Raw genomic sequence first — 25,309 nt, forward strand, 5'->3', positions numbered from 1 at the left:
CTATATTATTCTCAAATATACGTACCACTAATAAAAATAGTGCTTTCGGATTTGGTTTTTGTTTGTTTTGGAGGCAAAGACCATGAAATGTATTATTTCAAGAACTGATGTATTCTCAGAACAGGAAATGGGGAATTGATCAGCAGTCATCTACAGAAAGAATATTTTAAATATTAAATATATTTTATTCAGAAGTTCAGTCTTTTGTCACCATTTTGCCAAGCATTCCACTTTAGTTTGAAGATGACCTATTATATTTTTGTTCTGATAAACAGAGTAAACCTTCCAATTCTGTTCTATCAAAATTATTTTAATAAATCAATGTTTATGAATAATATCTTCAGCTTCTAAGATCTCATTCATGAATTTTTTTTAGAACAATGCAGGAACCTATAGGCCTGATCATGTTGAGTACAAATGAAAATAGTGTTACAAACAGTTATATTTTCATTTAAAGAAAAAAGTGTAACAATTTATCAGTGAATCTAAATACCTCCACAAATTAATAGGACATAATGCCTGAAAGGCATTGTTGAGGATTCTTGAAATCTTCATTTATTTTTTTCCTGTATCTTCTTTTAGAAAGAAAAAAATTATTGGTTATTCTACGACATTAAATAAGTGACTTACATATATAAGAGAACCTCAGTTAATTTAAGAAAGAGACAAAGTAATGTTAACTGATCTCTATTCAGGCTTCTCCCTGTGTTTTAATCACTTTTGTCTGCCTTTGAACCAGAGTGGAATGAGAAAAGCTTGGCCAAATAGTGAAATAGCTATTTCAAGCCCTTATGTAAAGTTAGAGAAGCAAAAGTACTTAATAAGTGATTATTTTTAAAATGAAGTTACCCTAAATTTTTGGTCCAATCAGTTGATGTTATGGCTAAGAGAACAGTGTACCTAGTAATTTTTAAAATTAAACCTTCTCCTAATAAAACTATTTAAGCTTGCACAAAACACACTGCTGACCACGGGGCATCCTTCAGGTAGTCTACCCAAAATACTTATTCAAATAATGTTATACAATATATATTTACAATTTATGAAAAATTATGAATTCTTGTTACAATTTTAATTGCAATTATATGCTTCCAATAATATGCTTGACTATTTCTGAATTTATTATGAAATAATATGTATTCTAAATCTCTGGAGAATAATATGTCTAAAATATTAACTGATCAAACATTTTTAAGTGAAATGGAATCATATTTTAAAGTCAATAAAAATAGTTATAAATCTGTCCATAAATAATTTAGTTCTCAACTGACCGTGGAAACATTTGTATATTTTTAAAGTATCTTTTTAAAAAGTTTCCAATGTGTTGCATATATAGTTATTCCTAAATAGTATATAATATGTTAAAGTGACACTTTCCAGGAGATTTCTTAAACAGATGTGACTAAAAGAACAAATAACATATACCCTAGCACACTATTTGCACGTTTTTGGTAAAGTCATGATGAACAAAATGTGAAACTGATAGCTTAAAGTCCTTTAGTTCTTTAAGTAGGAAGCATGCAGTTAAATTTATTCAAAAGAAATATCAAACATTAAAAATGTTTTAATGGAGGGAAAGCCAAAAGAGGTTTCCTTCACATGTAATTGGGTTTTAAAAATGTCATTTTCAAACTTAACAATAATAAGCCCACTTCTGCCTATGCTTATATATGGCTAAGTATAGTGGTTTTCATTGTATATTTAGCAATGATAAATGTTATAGATTTTATTGAATGTAATTACACACAATTTATTGGTAATCATCATAACTTCACTTCTTCCAAGACCTATAAGCTTTATGTTTAAATCCATAAAGCTACACCAGTGACTTATACATGTTAAATAATTTCAGGTTAAATTAAGCATTTACTTTAATTAGCTGTTTGGATTTCATGTGTTCTTTCATCTTCTGGATGTGACTTTGCACAGTTAACTCAAGTGTCTTTATCCCCCCCAGGACAAGACGAGTGCCTTGAGCCTGAGCAACGTAGCAGGCGTCTTCTACATTCTGGTTGGCGGCTTGGGCTTGGCAATGCTGGTGGCTTTGATAGAGTTCTGTTACAAGTCCAGGGCAGAAGCGAAGAGAATGAAGGTGGCAAAGAGTGCACAGACTTTTAACCCAACTTCCTCGCAGAATACCCAGAATTTAGCAACCTATAGAGAAGGTTACAACGTATATGGAACCGAAAGTATTAAAATTTAGGGGTAGGACTTAGGGCCTACTACAGTGAGTGGGTGATGCATTCTGTAAATGCAGTGTTGTGACCTGTCTGTGGTGGTATTGCTTGCTTCTAATTTACAGCTTTACATTTTTGAAAACTTCAGTGCACTGTTCAGTTTTCTCTGGCTGCAGATGTACTGTTCGAAACTTTATGTTGCCAATAGATATCTGCATTGAAAGTGTTCAAAAGACTAAAACAAACTTCCAGAATTGCTCTGTAAAATGTTTTAAACAGTATATTCTACCTGAAAATTGGGAGAAATTTGAAATTAGATCTGGGTTTCCTTGTACACAGAACAGGCTAATCTTCTCTGGAACAAACTAGTTTTAAGGTAAATGCTAACAAAGAAAGCATAAAACCTGTTTCAAATGATCAAAGCCTAGACAGTTGCCTATTTTTAATAAGGTTGTGTTGTTTTCTGAGAAAATATATGTAAAATCTCCAAGGCACATAGTAAGCACTCAATGAATTTTAGCTCCTATTCTAATTTGTTTTATATACATTAGCCATCTTTCTATATTTTTAAAGAGTGAAACCCTGCTATTTGTTCATCTGGCAGTAGTCCTTGAGTCAGACCTTTAGGCAGGAGTGATCATCAGAATATTGACTACAATTCACATTTATTAGATGAAATTCAACTTTTATTTTCACAGCATCACTAAGGTGAACAGGCATTTTAGGCAATTTCTCCATCAAAGATGTCAGCAATATATATTCATTAGGAGAGACACAGTAAAAATAAAAATTGCAGTGAGTATTTATTGACTTTTGTTTTCATTTCAATTGCTTTTAAGTAAGCCAGATCAGTCCCACTTACACCCTTTCATCATGTGACAATAAAAAATTATAAGCATTCAGTAAAATATAGGATGGAGGTCATTTTTTTTAAGACTCTAAATGTCTAGTACTTTTTCCCTCTGATAATAGAAAATGGTTTTAAAATAAGATCTGGAAGCACTTGTTGCTTTTCTTAAAGTCAGGTCTCTAAATTCCATTTTCTGAAATTATATATAATGGCCATTCTATTAACAATGATAAATGAAACTTTGAACTCCCAAGAGACACTTAGTGCTTGAGGCACCCTAGAGTCAAACCCAATATAATTTTTATAAGAATAAGATGTATACCTGAGGTTATGCCAGGTAAACATGCTTGATTTTGATATTTATTTGTAAAAAAAACTATTGAGGGAGTTCCCTGGTGGCCTAGTGGTTAGGATTACGGGCTTTCACAGCTGTGGCCCAGGTTCAGTCCCTGGTCAGGGAACTGAGATCTCACAAGCCTGGTGGCATGGCCAAAAAAAAAAGCTATTGAAATACTTGTTAGTATCTTAAAGCAAAGAGCAAAAGCCATCCCTTTTTAACCAAGATCTAATTGCTTTTATCCATAATCTAGAAATCAGTGACTGAGTACAACTGTACATAGATAAGCCCAAAGTGGTTCTTTCCAAATTTTGTGAAAAAGAATTGAGAACAAAATCCTCAATTCACTCAGATCAGAATGTTTAGAGTATGTCTTCTAATAGCAGAACAACAAATTATGATGATGTCAAGCTTTCTTAGCCATTATAGTAATGCTTTCAACTTAATATTTATAGAATTGTGGAGAGATTTTTCCCAAACTGCAAAAAACAGTATCTGAGAAGTTTTCAGAGACAATTATTTGGACTTCATTCTGTGATGAATTTCATAAGATATCATTTAAAAGTTTTCTTTAGCATAGCAAATGCATTCTAGAAAAATTCTAGAAATACTCATGGATGCTAGTTCAATACAAAGTTCTGGGAAATTGCTAGAAAGAGATATGAATTCCCAGGTTATGTACATAAAACTCACATGTAATAAATGTTTTTGGAGTCAGAACCTAGTACTGCAGTTCATCACATGAATTGCCTTTAGAGCTGAACTTTTAAGACAATAAATTTCAAATAAAAATAAAGCATTTGGGCTCCCCTGGTGGTGCAGTGGTTGAGAGTCCGCCTGCCGATGCAGGGGACATGGGTTCGTGCCCCAGCCCGGGAAGATTCCACATGTGGTGGAGCGGCTGGGCCCGTGAGCCATGGCCGCTGAGCCTGCGCGTCCGGAGCCTGTGTTCCGCAGCCGGAGAGGCCACAACAGTGAGAGGCCCGCGTACCGCATAAATAAATAAATAAATAAAGCATTCATATCCATATGACTTTTTAAAAGACTTAAGGGCATTCAGAGCAAATGAAATGATCTGATTCAGTAGAGAAGACTTGAGAGCAAGCATTTTCCATTGTACTCCCATATTAAATGGCTTTTTCCTTTCAAAAATTCTATTGACCATAATTATGAAAATGACTGATAATTTAGATAATATTGTATCAGAATTTCAAAAACAAAACCTGAATGTCTACTTTAAAAGTGATCATCCCTCAAGGGAACACCTAATTAAGGTCACAGCCATTGGCCATAACATCCAACCAGAACCAGAACCAGACTATATGGTAAATTTATAAGAAAGTTTTCCAGTTTGAGTAGTCTCAACAGGGTCACACAAAGATTAATAGAAATGACATTTTATGTAAGAAGCAGAAGATATAAGTATAGGAAATAAGAATGCAGAGAACTAAGAATACTAAGATTTAAAGAGAGAATAAGCAGTTGTCAAAGACTTATTAACACTCAGTTGCATTAATCTATAGAGAAGGAGAGATTACTTGAGAGTACACGGAATACTTCCTGTTTTGATATTTTCTTTTCCTCATAAAGGCAATCAAGAAAATAAAGGGAAAAAAATAGATTTTATGGCAAAAGCTTTCTGAAAAAATCACAATGCTCTTATTAATTATATTTTAATATTTCCTCTTCAAAAAAACTTTAAACTAATAGATTTTTTTAAATAATTATTTTACTTAATATTAAATGTTGAAAGGGAATCTGAAGAAACAAAGTCAGACTGTCATCTTGGTTTGTTTTAATTTAGTGATGAGTAATTTCTATAGAGATTGTCTCCTGACTCCTGATTATAAAGATAAGTAAAATTTAATTTTTGAGACTGTTTACTAAAGGTGAACTATAATAATGACCTCAGTGTTTATCATACATACATCAGTAGCAATTTGACTTCAACTTTCTGAAGTTATCAGGGTAACTGATCTCAAAACCTTCTCATTATAACAGTTTCTAATCCAATTTTTATTTCATATTTAATACATCATTATTCTAATATTTAAGTTACAGGGCAGAATAAATACAGGGATGGAATTTCCTAAAGAATTAGGTAAACTTAAATTCACAACAGGGAATTAAGACACAATATGAGTTATGAGAAAGTTATGATAAGCCACAACAAACTTAGGGAATATCTCCTTTACCTTATTTCTTCTTGAGTTAACATTAAATTTCAGCTACTAGAAAGAATTTAAAGGCAATGAATGAACAGCAAGTAGATTTTCATAATAACACTGCCTGTTTCTCCTCAGTGTAGTATTATTACCTTCTACCTAATATGACAGAACAAGAATATAATGAGACCTGACCCCATAACATCAATCCGGGAACTTCCCCAGTGATGACCGTTCAATGAGGCATTGAAACATGCCCCCTTTCACTGCACTTCCCTTTAAGCACTTAAAGCTTCTTAAAATATGAACTTTAACTTCCATAGTAGGCATCTAATGAACTTTATGTCACTAATTGTCCGATTCTGGGTCATATCTATAGCTGCTGTGAATGAATGAAAGTATCTGTGGATAGATATGTGTTCTGAAAACAGGAATATCTGTCAAAATAGTCTATATATATATAGTTTGGTTAGACAATTCATCACAATTTTAAAAGTACAATCATTTAACTGTTAAGACATTTTATAACAAGAAAAAAAGATCCAAATAAAGAATGTTGTCAAACCTAAAGAAGCTTTTAAGTTGGACTAGAAATACCAGGGTGTAGAGTGCAGCAAGTTGAAAGATGTGTCCTGCCCAGATTTGCCAAACAAAATCTTGTTTTATGATTTTAGAATTAGTTCTTAAACAGATAGGACCACAAACTCTAGAGTGATTTATTCTTCCAGGTAGTTGAGCTTTTCTTTCCTGTGATAAGCAGTTTTCATATGACCAGAAGAATATGGAAAAAATGCAGATGTCTAATTATTGATATTTTGGTGTTTGTTGTGTCATATTTTGTTGAAAAGACAGAAATATTGTAACACTCCACATTCTTTCTGTTTCCTTTCCATGCAACCCAGCTGACCTTTTCTGAAGCCATAAGAAACAAAGCCAGATTATCCATCACTGGGAGTGTAGGTGAAAATGGCCGCGTCTTGACACCCGACTGCCCAAAGGCTGTACACACTGGAACTGCAATTAGACAAAGTTCAGGATTGGCTGTCATTGCATCAGACCTACCATAAAAACCAAAAAAATAATTGAGTGCCTTAATTAAACTGTTGGTGACTGATGGAAACGCAGCCCTGAGGGACATGCTAAGTGCAGGTCTTCGCAAACCAATCCTTTGGCTGAGAGCGGGAAGTACATCCTAAGGCGCTGAACATCAGCAGCAGCAACATGTGCATGAGCTCAGCTCGGAAACCCAAACTCAGATTTTATATCAGGAAATCTCAAAATTTAGAATTTTTTGGGGGGAGTGGGTGGGGGGAGCTGGGATGGGTGTATCAACAGCAACAGATTTCACTTGAGTGAACTTAAAAACGAATCAGACATGCGAGTTAGCACATTAAACTGTGAAGTTCTTGCTCAGAAAGGCCTCAGTCTTCACTCCAAGGGATAAAATAGTTACAGAAGTCAATGAATATGCTAACCTGTGTCTCCAGAACGCCCATATATTCAATGGAAGACTATCCAGCCAAGAAAACAAAATCACTAAACTCTGATAAGAAAATAATAAACAAACATGTAAATCCTGTGAAAAAATTTAAAGGAAGTATTTACACTTACTTTGGAGAAAACAAATACTGAAACATGCTTGCTTTTTAACTGACGTAAATTCGGTAGAGGACAACACAATTCTTTTTTCTAACCATCTTAGGGAACAATACATTGCAATAATTGAAATAAATGCCACCACTGTAAGAAACTTTAGAGACTTTTTTAAAATAAAAGTTGTTGGTCATCTTCTTGTTTGCTGTAACCTTCACTCTGTCACATGAATCAGTGTCCACAGATTACATTTGTCTCACTACCAGGAACAAAAACAAAATGAAGACAACATTAACGTAAAATCATCAGTCCACAATGTAGACTCAGAAGAGACTACGGGTCACTCATATTATCTATATTATTTATAATCTTGTTCTGTGTACAAAATTGTGGTTTTTGTACCCACAAAAAGAATAAACAACAGACATTCTTAAAATATTTACAGAGCTTAAAGTTTTTTCTTATCATTATAAAAGTTATTTGAGAAATTGTAAGACTATAGGTGGGATTGTAGAAGTAAATTGTGGGCCATATTTAAAAATGTAGCAAGCCCTTATTATTTTTGCATAGTAAGCTACTCTTTTTAACAGATCTTTGCTTCATTAGCAGTTAAATTGTCAAAGATGGAGTGTTTAAATTGGGGAATGAATCATTGTCATAACAGCAACATACCCGGTAATTATGTACTGAAATTTTACTTGGCTGTATTTTGCTGCATAAAATAATGTGTCTCTTGGGCTTCTCTCCCCATTCCCATTGTTCCATTTAAATAATTTGAAGGCACTGATAATATTTTGTGGTAGACAACGTATGAAGAATTAGTCTTTGTTGAAAATTATACATGTTTATTTACAAAAATCACCTTAGTTATGTAGGGATTAAATTAACTTGGTTCAAAAGGAGGTTTAGATCATTTGAAATAATAAGTACCATAACACAGATAAACATCACAATACTTAGAGATCTTGGCAGAAAGCACAAGATAGGATGATTTTGGAAGTCTGGCCTTGAAGGATGAGTTGAGTTTTCATAGGTGGAGTTTTTACAGGTGTTAAAAACCTTATAGGTGAGCAGTGACCCAAAGTTTGGCTTGTCAATGGATTGTTTAAGGAGTATATGCAACTGGATGAGCTGAAGAGAAATGGGTGTGATATCATGGAAGATAAAATTGGAAAAGTTGAAAGACTGATCACCTCGCTTCAACTCTCAAGATTCTCATCCCCCATTCAATTTCTGTGCTGCAGTAAGAGCAATCTTAAAAAGTGCAAATCTGATAGCTTACACACACACACACACACACAAACACACACATAGAGTTCCCTCAGGAAAAATTGCAAGCTCTTGAGCAAAGCAAATGAATTGCTTTATAATCTGGCCCTTACTTATTTCTTCCATGAATTCTCTCCCCTCTACCCAACTTCTGCTGCCCATAAATGAACCTCAAAAGCAGGGACACTGCATTTTCTATTTCCTCAATCTATAACACTTCCCTATTTCCTCTTTACCTGATTCACTGGTACACATTCTTCAGTACTCAAATCATATTTTACCTGCCCCAGGAGGATTTCCATGACTATCTACCAGCCCCTGCCCATGAGACTGAGTTAGGTGTCCTTTTGATGTTTTGTCCCCATCACAGCACTTACCATACTGCATTGTAATTGCCTGTGTACTTGTCTGTTTAACTACTAGACTGTAAGCTCTTTGAGGGCAGGGACTGTCTATCTTGTTCACAGTTGTATCCCCAGCACCCAGCACAGTGCCTGGCATATTGTAGGTGCTTAATAAACATTTGTTGAATGAATGAATGAATTGAATTGATTTAATAGAAGCAAGAAAAGACAACATCTTTCATCATTAACAGTCTTTTCCTCATTAACAGTGTGTGTTAAGTATATAGTGAGTCAAAGTGAAGAGTGAAGGTTGGCTGATTTCATGGCATTGTCTACCTCATTGTCTACAGCACTAAAAAAATATATATGATCCGATTGATTTTCTGATCAGATAAGAAGGTATTCCATGTAATTGTATCTAGCTATGAAGTAATTTGTTTAGCTAGAGAAACTATCATAAGGTGATTAAGGTTTTAGCCATGCTTCTAAAAGTAGCTTTCATTTAAGTCACAGAGTGGATTAGTGATATAAATTTAAGAAGTTATATTTCTTATAGTTTTATTTCTATATTAGTAATACTATTATATGTTTAAATTTCTGTGTTCCTTATAGAATAATTTTGCCAAAAACAAAATTTTAAATTTGACTTTAGTAAAAAGTGATATCTATTTAGACTCTAATCTGAAGAAATGCTATAAAGCTAGGAAATGTGATTTTTAAACATGTATGTCTAAGTTAAAAACATTTAAGCTAAAAACCTTAGTTCCATAAAGTAAAGAACTCAATTATCAAGCAAGCATGATCACCATCTAGGGCAGAATTTCCTGAACATTTTAGGAAAAGCCAATTTTGAAACTACATCAGCTAGCACATGATGACCACATATGAAAGATATAAAGAGCCCTCAGGAGAACCACTTTGCTACACTCAATTCAATAGCTACTAATTGAAAATGCCACACTGTTACTACACTTGTTTCAGGCTTGCTTCAGGTTGCTCCCTGGTCTCCCACTTATCAACTGTCAACTCATTCCATTTCCCTAAGGCATAGCACATAGTGGGTGTTCAATATATTTGTCAGTGCATAAACACAACTTTATATAGTCAGTATCAGTGAAAAAAATGGTCTAATAGCTTTCCCAGAAAATAGACTATCCCAATTTTCAAAATCAATAAAGTGTTAATAAGAACTAAATGAAAAGTAACATCTAGGAGAGTTTCTGAAAAGACAAATTGAAATTGCACAGATTCATTTGCCTTATATTTATCAATATGATGCTGCATGAAAAGTGTGCTTTTTCATGCACATTCATAAACAGTTTTTAATTTCACATAGTCCAGCAGGCTAGAGTACTTAGCATTTGTAAAACCAAATGCAAATGTAATCAGTAGTATGTTTATATATTTTCTAAACAGCTAGCACCAGTAATATTTTCAAAAGAGAGCTGCTCTTTAAGAAAAGATTTTGATAAATTATGAAGAGCAAGAGATGAGATTTGGAAATTGTATCTCAAAAAACAAGAGAGAGATAAATTACTTTCCATGAAATAAGAATAACCCATTTATTTATCTTGCTTTAATTTTATTTTCTTTGGGCGAAAAAGTGGACTGAAGAATGAGGAAAAATAAAAGATTAGGGAAAAAAGAGACATTAAGGGAGCAGAAATTGGGTAAAAGGCCAATAGGATTGGGTGGCCAAAAGAGCTTACGGGAACAGGAATGTTTGGCATATGATTTTTCCATTGTAGGTATGCAATGTTTGATGTATTCCTTTTCCCATGACCTGCAGATTAAAATTTCCTACATGCCACAGACTGGTATTTGTGGTTGGATTAAAGGAGGGAGTCAAGGAGAAAATTCTAAATCCCATGTTTGGGTTGATGCCAGAAATAGCCCTAATAATATGTCTGCTTCCCACAAAAATGTGCAGAAATCTAGATTGAGACTTGTCCTTCCACATGGCAAAGAATGAACGTTCATTTTACTTTTTTCTGGATTTGAAGAAGATGGCAGGTTAGGAAGACCTCCAGAATACATAAACTTTTTTAGCCACTTGTGCTGACTGCAAAGTGTCATGAACAACAAAATAAATCATAAAACATAAATCATTATTTAATTATATAATAAGATCATTAAGTAAATAATCTGTTAAATTATAATGTCTAATTCATGGCTTGAGTGAAGTTATTTATGAGATTTGTAATCCTGTAATCCCAAACACAAAGAGAATCTGCTTAAGTAGAAGATTATTATAACTTCCCCCTCAGATTTCATACACTTGGCCAACACTTCTAAAGTTCCTAAACATTTAGTAATGGCTGAAAACTGTGTCATTGGCAATCAGTATTTCAATATATGATTGAATGAGCTGATTGACTAAATGAATAAAGGAACTAATGAGTGAAAACCAACTAAAGACGTTCGTGATCATTGCCTGTATAGAAATTTCTGTCAGCTCCCTGAGCTAATTTTCTGCATAAATGTGAATGCTTTTAACATTTTCTAACAAAGAAGGTATCTGAAACAATTTAGGCCATATCTGTATACATCTAGAGAATGACCTTAGTCACTGAAAACTGGTGCAGTTCCAAACTTCTAAAATGTGGGGGTTGATTAATTCTACCTGCCTGAGACTTTCTCAGAGCCATACTTTACAACAATATTTTGTTTATAACTCTAAACACAATCAAAGTCTATTAGCATCATGAATCTTCTAAGACCACCATCAGAGCAGGTCAGAGCTTCCAGATCTTTGGGCCTCAGACCTGTACAGGAAATTCTGATACTTTGACTTGAGTTTCACTTGAAACTTTCAACCCATTAGGCCTACCTCCATGTCATCTTTGGTCACAGCCACACTTTGAAATTATCCCAATAATCTCTCTCTCTCATCCCACATTCTCCTCCCAACATTCTTCTGCACTTCTCATCTTTCTCCCCATTCATCTTCTCACTGCTTCCCTCTCTCCCTGACTTTGCCACCATTCTTCCTAGTGTCTTCATTATAAAGTTAGGAAACTCCTGATAGCCTCAGTCTCTCCCCAGAGCACTGTCCAATCTCCTAACAATATCACTCCACATACAGTAGTGGAATTTAGAAGGAAAAGGAATGGCAATCCTTACAAGTATACATCTTCTTCCATGCATTAAAAAACCTCTCCTCTTTGAAGTGTATGTCATGTAAGCACACTGTCAAAATGGACTGCCTACTTGTCCATTTTGTCTGCTGACTTCTCTGTCATTGCTTCACATTCATCAAGGACTATGGCATTTGGCTTATTCATTCTTTCCAAGTTCTCTTATCGTATTGAACAACTTCAAGGTCAATGTAGGTGCTTCATGTAAGCCCTAGCCCTGCAGTTCTTTTACCCTATGTTATTTAAGTCACCCATACCAATAGACATGTAGCAGACCTTATGATCATTTACCTTCTTATCTTTCTCCAGATGATAACTCAATTCTCACCTTCCTTTCATACCCTAGTCACTGAAAAGAGTGGCCTTTTATCCCTTGTTTAACCCCTCTATTTGGCTCCATCACTTTACCAAAATGTCCATCCCAAGGTCACAAGTAAACATCCTATAGCTGTATTAACTAAAAATTTTTAATGTGGATCTAAACAAATTGATCTCTTTACTTTTCAGTTTTCCCCCTAATCTCCTGTTCATTCCTTCTCAGTCTATTTTATGTTCATTATTCCCTCCAACCAAACCTTCCATGTTGATATACCCAGGGTTGTATCCTCTTCCCCTTTCTCTTCTCAGGACATAAACCAACTGGTTGATCTCACCATCATTAAGATGTCTACAATCATCTATACATTATTAGCTCAGAAACCTTTATCTTCCATTCTAGTCTCACATATCCAGTTTTCTAGTGGTTATCTCTTTTTGACTTAATTGCAACTTGTCAAACTTTCACTATACATTCCTACCTCCTTTTATATTCCCTCAGTGAGTGGCACTAACATTTACCTAATCTCCCAAATTAGAAACATGAGAATCATTCCAGAACCACTTTTCTTCATCATTCTCACATATAATTAATCAACATCTTAAATTTCTTTTTTTTTTCTTTTTTTTTTTTTTTTGTGGTACGCGGGCCTGTCACTGTTGTGGCATTTCCCGTTGCAGAGCACAGGCTCCATACGCGCAGGCTCAGCGGCCATGGCTCACGGGCCCAGCCGCTCCGTGGCATGTGGGATCTTCCCGGACCGGGGCACAAACCCGTGTCCCCTGCATCGGCAGGCGGACTCTCAACCACTGCGCCACCAGGGAAGCCCCTTAAATTTCTTGTATGTCCTGAATATCTCCTTATTCTGTCCCATGCTCTTCATCCATACAATGACTGACTTAATCAAGGACTCAATCTCTCACTGTAAGTACTACAGTTGTATCCTAATAGTTTTCCTTGCTTCTTTTCTCATTTATATCCCCCTCTAGTCCATTTCTACATGGCTGCCAGAGAGATTTTTCTAAAACACAAATATGATCCTGTCACCTTCCTGATTAAAATAATTCAACATCCATTATATGAGGCCTATCAACATCTCTAGTATGTTCCCTCACCCACTTTTCATTCCATTAATGCCAAATTACTATCACAGCTCTAGTTTTCAGAATGCTTCATGTTCTTTCCCTTCTAAGTCTTGCCAAATATTACCTCTACCTGAAATGTGTCTGTCTCAAAAATGATTCCTAACTATAACCAACAGAACTACTTTCGTCCAGTTAAGCAAAAAGTGAATTTATTAATGAATACTAGAGAATTCACAGAATCTCTGGAAAACACAGAGAGTCAGACATGAAGCCAAAGCAGCCAAGAACAATGCCTAAGTTATATCACTGATCTGCCCCTAACTATCAGTGGACACATAGAGCAAGGACACTGAACAAGGGACACTGCTGTTAGGACTTCTGTTTTCTACTGCCTCTGAAGGTGGGGTGCCTCCCAGCATACTCTGTCACCTTCTCAGGAAATAGGCTCCATGCATGGCCTCTTTCCAATCAAAACTGCAGGCATGAATTCTAACTGGTGGTTTTAGATGATAACTCAGTTCTCTCCTTCCTTTTGCACAAGGGAGACAGGGAAACCAAATACTGGCTTCCACTTTAGGGAAGCATACTGTGGAAAATATATGTAAGAAGATATTCAAAAGAAGCTGAGTGGGCACAAAGTGTGGCATATATCAACTGTCCCTTTGTGCCTAATTCCTACTCATCCAACAAGAAGCATTCTGGAAATCATATCTTTGGGTAAACATTCCTGATTCTCTCAGTTTGGAGATCCCTCTTTTTTGTTTCCCTAAGTACTGTGTGTGCCTCTATAACAGCATTTATACCACTGTTACATGGTTAGTTTTATAAACTTCTTCAGTTTATCTTTCTAGACTCTTTGGTTCCAGAGGCAACAATGAGTACCAGAATTAGCTTTAGAGTCAGACAGAACTAAGTATAAATCCTTTTTTGGGGCATTTACCCTCTAACCTCTGGAAAAAAGCCGGTTGTTTCATCTGTAACATAGAAACAAGAATACCTAGCATTTGATGTTGCTGTGGAGAATGAATGTTCATAAATTGCTTATCACAGCATCTGGTAACAGGAGCTCAATAAAAAAAACTATATTTATTTTATCTCTATATCCTTCGACTTCTGCTTCTACTTAGGATAGAAAGCTGCAAAAATGTCACTTTCACCCTAACAAGAAAAAGCCAAATAATCAAAAACATAAAATCATAACTTTTTTTGTGCAAGTCAGGGAACTTCTCATGGCATCCAAGTAAACTGAATTTGGAAAAAGGACAAATCCCTTCAGGGAGTGATGGGATACAGAAACAGTTTCACACACTTAGTACAGCAGAGAGGAGGTGACACTGTTCTTACCAACACAAGTGGGTAAGAAGAATTCAGCCTAAATGTCAAGACATTCTTAAAGGCCAAGTATTGGCTAGTAGGTCAGTTTGAAATAGCTGAGGACCCTGAACCACGAGAATTCAAACTTACTTGCAATCTCTTTCTCGTGACCCTTCACTGAGTGCTCAGAAGAAAGATTGAGGTCAGGGTGGAAGACTCCTTTGGTGAAGCAGGTATGCATGAGGTGAATAGCACCTACTGCGGGACACTTAACATGTCCCGCATGACTTCCCAGACCCTTTTGTTCTACAAATCAAAAGTCTCAAGCTACTGGAGGAGGATTAGCAAATCCTTTTCTCTCCATCAAACAAAGAATTATTGCTTTTGGAGAAATAATTGAATAACTGAACTAACTGAAGCCCCCCTGAGGAGGCATAGGAAACTGTCATGGGCCCAAGATTCTACACCAACACTCTGCAGACATCTACTGCTACTGGCAAGAGGCAGGAATTTCTCACCCAAAATAGACTACAGCTTTGATTCTAAGAGATGGAAGGATAGGAATACTGAGAAAGTCTCACTCTCAATGCCAAAGTAAAAACTGCCTGCCTATGACTGATGCTAGACAAGCATAACAGAAAATCCTAGCTTGCTCCCATGACAAGCCTAGTACTGATTAACAAGCAACAGCTGTCTGCTACTGAGCAGAGGGATAAGAGTGTGGAGAGAGGTCTCTACAGTAGTAAAAGTCTGAAGGAATGGCTGAAAGCTTATGGGAGGAACAGGAACACTGAGAAAAACTCTCTTGCACCTCAGTCTCCACATTAAGCACAGGGTGACAGCAGCCCATAACTAGACGACTTCGAAACCTATGGTATACTGAAGGTAATGCTAACAACAACAAAATCCAGCACAACTCCTAACTAGATTTACTCAACACCCCCAAAACAAAGTCCTGACCAAAAAAAAAGAAGTCCCATTTACACATGTAAATATTACTTACTTCAGTCTCTCCTGTTCTTCTGCCTACAACTTCCAGTATTTAATCAAAAATTACAAGGCCCACACACAAATAAAGCCCATCATCAAGAAATAAACTAATAAACAGAACATACCCAGCTGCTGGAACTATAACACAGGGTCTTTAAATAAATGCGTTAGGCAAAATTCTAAGATGGCCCCTAATGAGGCAAGCTCTTGTATAATCTCAAGTGCAGGTCTTTGAATATGATACATTATATGGGAAAATGGATTTTTTTCAGATGTCATTAAGGTCCCTAACTAGTTGATTTCATCAAAAGGGAGTTTATTATGGGTGGGCCTGACCTAATAAAGTGAGTTCTTAAAAGGAGGCCTAGAGGTAAAAAAAAGAAGAGAGATGCACTGCTGCTGGCCTGAAAGAATGCCATTTGTGAATAGCCATGTGGCAAGGAAATGAAGGGGCTTAAAATACATGAAAATGTAAAATTAATAACAGTAATGACAAAGGAAGGGAGGGCAAAATTGAAAGTACACTATGTGAAGTTTCTTACACTGCACATGAAATACTATAATAGTATTTGAATGTAGATTTGATAAATTGAAGCATATATTGTAAATCCTAGGTGAAACACTATGAAAAAAATTTACTTTTTAAAAAAATGTGTAACTAATAAGCCATTACTGGAGCTGAAATTGAATTATAAAATATAATACAACAGAAGGCAGGAAAGGAAAATAAAAAGGAACAAAGAACCAATCAACAAATAGAAAACAGCTAGCAAGATGATAAATTTAAATATGACCATGCTAATATTTATAGCCAATGTGAATGGTCTAAATATATCCATTAAAGATAGAGAGAGATTGAGGATCAGAGAAAAAAGCAATACTCAGCATTATACTATCTATACACAGCTATATACAAGAAAACCACTTAAAATATAACCATAACCACAAATATAATAATTGACACATTAAAAATGCTGATTCAAATTACTGAGTGAATGAATGGAATTTATAATTGCCAGAAAAATATAGCGTATGAAAAATAAATTAAAATGGTGAGTGAGTACAGAATCAGATCAATATCATGGACATGTACATATCTAAAAAATGTTTGCCTAAAATTTAAGGTGGTTCACAAACACCCCTTGAAATCTATCTACATAAGCCCCTAGCTCTCCATGGATTTACAAGCTCAACAGTAATTTCAAAGTCTACTTCTTAGTTACAATAAATGAGATAAAGAACAAAGGCTCTCAATTCATTCATATAGTTTATTCTCTGTACTTGTGCTATGGATCAAAAATTCTAAAATTCTGTGATTCTCTGTTATACAATAAATAGTAGAAAAATTATTTAAGCCTAATTTTTTATTTTTAAACTTTTTTTAAAAATTGAGGTATAGTTAATGCACAATATTGCATAAGTTTCAAATGTACAACAAAGTGATTCACAATTTTTAAAAATTGTATTCCATAGTTCATATAAACTGTTGGCTATATTCCTGTGATATACAATATATCCTTCTGTTCTTTTTGATGCCAGCCATTCTAACAGATATGAGGTGATATCTTATCATGGCTTTTATTTGCATTTCTCTGATGATTGATGATGTTGAGGATCTTTTCATGTGTCTTTTGGCCATCTGTGTGTCTTCTTTGGAAAAATGTCTACTCAGGTCTTCTACCCATCTTGTAATCAGGTTGTTTGGGGTTTTTTGATGTGGAGTTTAAGACCTTTTATATATTTTGGATATTAACCTCTTATCGGTCATTTCATTTGCAAATATTTTCTCCCATTCAGTATGTCTTTTTGTTTTCTCAATGGTTTCCTTTGCTGTGCAACAGCTTTTAAGTTTCATTAGGTCCCATTTGTTTATTTTTGCTTTTATTTCATTGCTTTAGGGGACAGATCCAAAAATAATATTGCTACAATTTATGTCAAAGACAGTTCTGCCTATGATTTCTTCTAGGAATTTTATGTTTTCTGATCTTACATTTAGGTCATTAATCCATTTTCAGTTTATTTTTGTGTATGGTGCTAGAGAATGTTCTAATTTCATTATGTTACACGTAGCTGTCCAGTTTTCCCAGCACCACTTATTGAAGAGACTATCTCTCCATTGTGTATTCTTGCCTCCATTGTCATAGATTAATTGACCATAACTGTGTGGGTTTATTTCTGGGCTTTCTATCCTGTTCCATTGATCTTTGTGTCTTTCTTTGTGCCAGTACCATACTATCTTGATTACTGTAGCTTTGTAGTTTAATCTGAAGTTAGGGAGCATGATTCCTTCATCTCTGTTGTTCTTTCTCAAGATTGTTTTGGCTATCTGGGGTCTTTTGTGTTTCCACACAAATTTCAAAATTATTTGTTGTAGTTCTGTGAAAAATGCCATTGGTAACTTGATTGGGATTGCATTGAATCTGTAGATTGCCTTGGGTAGTATGGCTATTTTAACAATATTTATTCTTTCAACCCATGAACATATCTCCAATTTCTTCCATCAGTGTCTTATAGTTTTCAGAATACAGGTCTTCTACCTCCTGAGGCAAGTTTATTTCTAGGAATTTTCTTCTGTTTGATGTGATTGTAAATGGGATTGTTTCCTTAATTTCTCTTTCTGAGAGTTTGTTATTAGCATATAGAAATGCAACAGATTTCTGTATATTAATTTTGTGTCCTGCAACTTTACTGAATTCATTGATGAGCTCTAATAGTTTTCTGATGGTGTCTTCAGGATTTTCTATGTATAGAATCATGTCATCTGCAAAGAGTGACAGTTTTATATCTTTCTTTTTAATTTGTATATTTTTATATCTTTTTCTTGTCTGATTGCTATGGCTAAGACTCCCAAATCTATATTCAGTAAAAGTGTCAAGAGTGAGCATCTTTGTCTTCTTTCTGATCTTAGAGGAAATGCTTTCAGGTTTTCCCCATTGAGTATGATATTAGTTGTGAGCTTGTCATATATGACCTTTATTATGTTGAGGTATGTTCCCTCTATGCCCACTTTCTGGAGAGTTTTTATAAATGGATGTTGAATTTTGTCAAAAGCTTTCTCTGAATCTCTTGATATGATCATATGGTTTTTATTCTTCAATTTCTTAATGTGGTGTGTCACATTGATTTGCAGATATTAAGTCATTCTTGCATCTCTAGGTTAAATCTCCCTTAAGCATGGTGTATGATCCTTTAAATGTATTGTTGGATTCTGTTTGCTATATTTTGTTGAGGATTTTTGCATCTATGTTCATCAGTGAATTAGTCTGAAATTTTCTTTTTGTGTGTGTGATATCTTTGGTTTTGGTATCAAGGTGATGCTGGCCTCACAGAATGAGTTGGGAAGCATTTTGGGGTAACAGTTTGAGAAGAATATGTGTTATCACTTCTCTAAATGTTTGGTAGAATTCACCTCTGAAGCTATCTGGTCCTGGACTTTTGTTCATTAGGAGTTTTTTTGTTTGTTTGTTTGTTTTTATTGCTGACTGAATTTCATTACTAGTAATTGGTCTTTGGAGTTTGTACATTTCTAGGAATTTTTCCATTTCTTCTAGCATTATTCATCTTATTGATATATAATTGTTCATTGTAATCTCTTATGATCTGTTGTATTTCTTTGGTATCTGCTGTAACTACACCTTTCTCATGTCTAGTTTTATTGATTTGGGCCCTCTCTCTTTTTTCTTGATGAGTCTGGCTTAAGGTTTATCAATTTTGTTTATCTTTTCAAAGAACCAATTCTTAGTTTCATTGATCTTTTCTTTTTTTTTTAGTCTCTATTTCATTTACTATTGCTCTGTTTATTTTTTGTTTTTTTTTTTTTGGTGCGCGGGCCTCTCACTGTTGTGGCCTCTCCCGTTGCGGAGCACAGGCTCCAGATGCGCAGGCTCAGCGGCCATGACTCACGGGTCTGGCATGTGGGATCCTCCCGAACCGGGGCACGAACCCGTGTCCCCTGAATCGGCAGGCAGGCTCTCAACCACTGCGCCACCAGGGAAGCCCTCTGATCTTTATGATTCCTTTCCTTTTACCAACTTTGGGCCTTATTTTTTTCTAGTTCCTTTAGGTGTAAGGTTAAGTTGTTTATTTGAGTTTTTCTTGTTTCCTGGGGTAAGCTTGTATCTCCATAAACTTCCCTCTTAGAACTGCTTTTGCTGCATCCCATGGATTTTGGATCATGTTTTTGTTTTCATTTATATCTAGTTTTTTTAAATTTCCTCTTTGATGTCTTCAGTGATCTGTTGGTTGTTTTGTAGAATATTATTTAGCTTCCAAGAGTTTTGTGGGGTTTTTTGCAGTTTTTTTCTTGTAGTTGATTTCTAGTTTGATACGATTTCAATTTTCTTAAATTTACCAAGGCTTGTTTTGTGATCTAGCATGTGATCTATACTGGAGAATGTTCCATATGCACTTGAGAAGAACTTGTATTCTGCTCCTTTTGGATGGAATGTTCTGTATGTATCTACTAAGTCCATTTGTCTAATGTGTCATTTAAAGCCAGTGTTTCCTTATTGATTTCCTCTCTGAATGATTCGTCCATTAATGTAAGTGGGGTGTTAAAGTCCCCTATAATTATTGTGTTACTGTCAATTTCTCGCTTTATGTCCATTAATATTTGCTTTATGTATTGAAGTGCTCATATGTTGGGTCCATATATATTTACAATTGTTATATCTTCTTCTTGTATCGATCCCATGATCATTATGTAATGTTCTTCTTTGTCTCTTATAACCGTCTTATTTTAACATCTATTTTGTCTGAGACAAGTATTGCTACTCCAGCATTCTTTTGATTTCCATTTGCATGGAGTATCTTTTTCCACTTCCTTACTTTCAGTCTGTGTGTGTCTTTAGATCTGAAGTGAGTCTCTTGTAGGCAACACATATATGAGTCTTGTTTTTATATCCATTCAATCACTCTGTCTTTTGATTGTAGCATTAAGTCCATTTACATTTAAAGTAATTATTGATATGTATGTTCTTATTGCCATTTTCTTAATTGTTTTGGGGGTTTTATAGGTCCTTTTTGTTTCTTCTTGTATTCTCTTCTCTTGTGATTTCATGACTATCTTTAGTGTTATGTCTGGATTCCTTTTTCATTTCTGTGTAGTATCTATTATAGATTTTTGGTTTGTGGTTACCATGAGGTTTATATATAACTATATATATAACTATATAACTATATAACTATATATATATATATGATTAAGTTGCTTATCTCTTAATTTCAAAAGCATTTTTAACAACCCTGTCTTTGTTCTCTTCTCCCCTAACATTTACTGTTTTTGATAGTGTGATTTACATCTAATTGTTTTGTATATCACTTAACTGCTTATTGTGAATACAGATGATTTTACTACTTTTAACCTTCCCACTAGATTTGTGCATGGATGTTTTCTTACCTTTACTGTATATTTGCTTTTACTGATGTGATTTTTCCTTTCATAATTTTCACGTTTCTAGTTGTGGTCTTTTCTTTTTCACTTAGACAAGTTCCTTTAACTTTTCTTGTAAAGTGGTTGTAGTGCTGAACTCTTTTAGCTTTTGCTTGTCTGTAAAGCTTTTGATTTCTCCATGAAATCTGAAGGAGAGCCTTGCTGGGTAGAGTATTCTTGATTATAGGTTTTTCCCTTTCATCGCTTTAAATATTTCATGCCATTCTCTTCAGGCCTGCAGTTTCTGCTGAAAAATCAGCTTATGGGAGTTCCCTTGTATGCTATTTCTTTTCCCTTGCTGCTTTTAATATTCTGTTTATCTTTAATTTTTGTCATTTTGATTACAATGTGTCTTGGTGTAGTTCTCTTGGTTAATCCTATATGGAACTCTCTGTGCTTCCTGGACTTGTATGACTGTTTCCTTTCCCAGTTTAGGGAAGTTTTCAGCTATTAAATATGTTCTCAGCCACTTTCTCTTTCTCTTCTCCTACTGGGACCCCTATAATTCACATATTAGTGTGTTTGATGTTGTCCTAGAGGTGTCTTAAACTGTCCTCATTTCTTTTCATTCTTTTTTATTGTTTCTGTCTAGCATCAGTGGTTTCCACTACTCTGTCTTCTGTCTTGCTGATCTGCTCCTCTGTATCATTTAGTCTACTGTCAATTCCTTTTAGTGTATTTTTCATTTCAGTTATTGTATTCTTCATCTCTGTTTTATTATTTTCTCTTTGTTAAAAACTTCCAACTTCTCACTCTGTGCATCCATTCTCCTCCCAAGTTATTTGATCATCTTTTATAATCACTACTCTGAACTCTTTCTTTGGTAGATTGCTTATCTCCATTTCACTTAGTTCTTCTGGGGTTTTATCTTTTTCCTTTATTTGGAACATGTTCCTCTGTCACCTCATTTTGCCTAAGTTGCTGTTTTTCTTTTTATGTATCTGGTAGGTTGTTTACATTTCCCAACCTTGGAAAAGTGACTTTTTGTAGGAGACGTCCTATGCATCCTTATGCATCCGTCCACTCTCATCACTTGAGCTATATGCTCTAGGGATTCCTCCTATGAGAGCTGCATGTGTCCTTCTGCTGGTTGTGGTGGGGAGCAGGTCCACAGACTGTGGAGCTGTTGTTTTCTTATGACTGGTATCTTCCCCCTGGTAGTTGAGGCTTGTCTAGAAGCTAGAGACTCTAGGGCTGTTGCTCACCCACTAATGGGAAAGCCATTTCCTGGGGCTAGTGCTGGCCTAATGGCAGGCAGAGCTGGGTCCTGGAGTCTGATTGCAGCACCCAGGGATCCCTGAGTTGATGTTAGATCACTGGTGAGTAGGGCATGTTTCTGACACAGTTGGGTGTGGGTTCTGGGGTGTCCTGAAGCTTGTGGTGGCCTGCTAGTGTGTAGGGCCAGGGCCCAACCCATCTCAGTACAGGATCTGGCCTGCTGGTTGAAGGGAGGACAGGTCCAGAGACAGTGGAGCTGTTGTTTTCTCACAACTGGTGTCTGCCCCCTGGTAGGTTAGGCTTGTCTAAAAGCTAGTGCAGGCTCTCTGGAGGGCAGGGCTATGTATATAAGCCTGATTTTTACATAATGGTATGATATTGTGGTTTATAATAAATATATATTTTGTCATCATCCCCATTTCTGGCATGGGGCTCCTGAAACCCCTGTAATTTGCTGAGTGATAGGGGTGGCTTTTACTTTAATGAGGAGACTCTGTGTGGGCTCCTGGAGAGCTACTGGATGAATGGCCATTCACCAGAAAGACCAAACTATTATTTGAAGCTTAGAATTTTCAGCCCCACCCCTTATTCTCTTGAGAAGGGAGAAGAGCTGAAAATGCAGTTAATAGTCCATCGTGCCTGTGTGATAACTCCTCCATAAAAATCCCAAAAGTATGGTGTTTGGAAAGCTTCCAGTTCTGTGAACATCCATATACTGAGAGGGTGATGCACCTTCCACAAGGGCAGAAGCTTTTGTACTCAGGACCCTCCCAGACCTTGTCCTTTGTATCTCTTTATCTGGTTGTTCATCTGTATTCTTTATCATATACTTTAATAAGCTGGTTAAGTGTCTCCCTGAGGTCTGTGAGCTGCTCAGCAAATTATGAAATCCAATGAGGAGCAGGTAATGGGAAGCTCTCATTTGTAGCCAAGTCTGACAGAAGTTGTGGGTAACTTGGGACTTCCCTGGTGACACAGTAGTTAAGAATCCACCTGCCAATGCAGGGGACATGGATTCGAGCCCTGGTCTGGGAAGATCTCACATGCCACAGAGCAACTAAGCCCATGCACCACAACTACTGAGCTTGCGCTCTAGAGCCTGTGAGCCACAACTACTGAGCCCATGTGGCACAACTACTGAAGCCTGCATACCTAGAGCCCATGCTCTGCAACAAGAGAATCCACCCCAATGAGAAGCCTGCACACTGCAGCAAAGGGTAGCCCCCACTCACTGCAACTAGAGAAAGCCCACGTGCAGCAATGAAGACCCAATGGAGCCAAAAAAAAAATAAGCTGTGAATAACTTGGGAACCTACTATTTGCCATTGGCATCTGAAGTGGGGTGGGAACAGTCTTACGGGACAGAGACATTAAATTACAATTTTGAATTAAATTATAGGACACCAGCTGGTGTTGTGGAGGATTGCCTGGTGTTGGGGAAAAAAATCCCCACATAGTTGGTGACCAGAAGTGTCAGAAGTGAAGTGTTCTGTGTGAGGAGTAAGAGGGACACATAGAAGGAAGACTGCTAAGTTTTTCTAATGCAATGGTTGTAAGTTTCAGTTAAGTATTACTTACCAGTTTAAGTTCACTCATCAGAAAGCAATTTGTAGTGGGTATGAACAGCAAGAATATGTTATGTCTTTAAATGAATCTAACTCCTTTTCCAAGGCCAATATTAGAGTGAGACCAGTGAGACAACTGCTTTAAGAGCAAAAATTAAGGGGAAATCAAATAATTCAGTAATCAAGTTAAATAATATTTTATTGCAATATTTTTTAAAAATCAAAATTGCTACAAAACATTTTGATAAAACATCAAAATTTTAAACAAAGATAATATACAGAGAGCTCCATGTCAAGCCATATGAGACTATGAAGTAAAAGAAAAAATGTCCCTATATACGTGTTTTTTGTTTGTAATGGTTAGCTTTTATTATAGAATATTAAGGTAGTTGAAAAAATATTGAAAATTTAAAAAATAGATGTATTAAACCAACAATATTATTTTAGGTTTAAATATTTTATTTATATCAAAACAAAATGTATTACCTTTTTTTTTTTTTTTTTTTTGCTGTACGTGGGCCTCTCACTGTTGTGGCCTCTCCTATTGTGAAGCACAGGCTCCAGACGCGCAGGCTCAGCAGCCTTGGCTCACGGGCCCAGCCGCTCCGCGGCATGTGGGATCTTCCCAGACCGGGGCACAAACCTGTGTCCCCTGCATCAGCAGGCGGACTCCCAACCACTGGCTTTAATCAAACAAACTCATAGTACTTTCAAAATTAACTTTATCTTCTTTTCAATTGAGAGAATTGACATTATTGACACTTTTTTAAAATAAGTAAACATCTTCAATAATTTTTAATTAACTTCAGCTTACTGAAACTTCTTTTGCAAGGTAGCAAGGTACCATTTGTTTTACTATGTCAATTTTTAAGTTTTCAAAATTTCATATTTTATCAAGAGTTTTGCATGAATTTTTAAAAATTATTTTTAAAATTAATTTATTTTATTTTTGGCTGTGTTGGGTCTTCATCGCTGTGCGCAGGCTTTCTCTAGTTGTGGCGAGCGGGGGCTACTCTTCGTTGTGGTGCGTGGGCTTCTCATTGTGGTAGCTTCTCTTGTTGTGGAGCACAGGTTCTAGGCACACGGGCTTCAGCAGTTGCAGCACACGGACTCAGTAGTTGTGGCTCTCAGGCTCTAGAGCACAGGCTCAGTAGTTGGGGCACATGGGCTTAGTTGCTCCACGGCATGTGGGATCTTCCCGGACCAGAGCTCAAACCTGTGTCCCCTGCATTGGCAGGCGGATTCTTAACCACTGTGCCACCAGGGAAGCCCTGCATGAATTTTTTAAAAACATACTGCATTAAAATAAATTTATCTATTACTTAGTTTTTTGGTGTGCCATTAAATTTTGCACCATACCAAGTGCCATATTCTGTGCTCCAGCCATAGAAAATCACTTGTCCATACCTAAGCATGACAAGAGTTAATCTTCTGAGTCTTTGTCCATGCAGTACCCTCTGACTGAAAGCTCTACTCTGCTCTGTTTTTGCCTTTGGTAACAAATTCTACCTAGTACCC

The 25,309-nt window shown here is 35.9% G+C and overlaps 2 protein-coding genes across 3 annotated transcripts in view; one reads left to right on the forward strand and one right to left on the reverse strand.

Annotated features, from left to right (window-relative positions):
- Positions 1–2,203, forward strand: part of GRIA4 (glutamate ionotropic receptor AMPA type subunit 4) — a 143,862-nt gene extending 141,659 nt beyond the window's left edge. Inside the window, exon 14 of the mRNA XM_089915884.1 lies at positions 1,958–2,203. Coding sequence (XP_089772010.1) covers positions 1,958–2,203 — 246 coding nt within the window. The remainder of the gene's footprint in view (positions 1–1,957) is intronic.
- MSANTD4 (Myb/SANT DNA binding domain containing 4 with coiled-coils) overlaps positions 28–25,309 on the reverse strand; it is a 63,943-nt gene continuing 38,661 nt past the window's right edge. The window contains exon 5 of one of the 2 annotated variants that reach the window (XM_089915481.1): positions 28–7,381. The gene's annotated coding sequence lies outside the window, so the exon portion shown is untranslated. The other variant, XM_089915479.1, reaches the window with a different exon arrangement.

Source organism: Delphinapterus leucas, chromosome 7 (assembly GCF_059928025.1).
Source record: "Delphinapterus leucas isolate spDelLeu-1000000601 "Yukka" chromosome 7, BTC_Dleu_Yukka2, whole genome shotgun sequence".
NCBI lineage: Eukaryota > Metazoa > Chordata > Mammalia > Artiodactyla > Monodontidae > Delphinapterus > Delphinapterus leucas.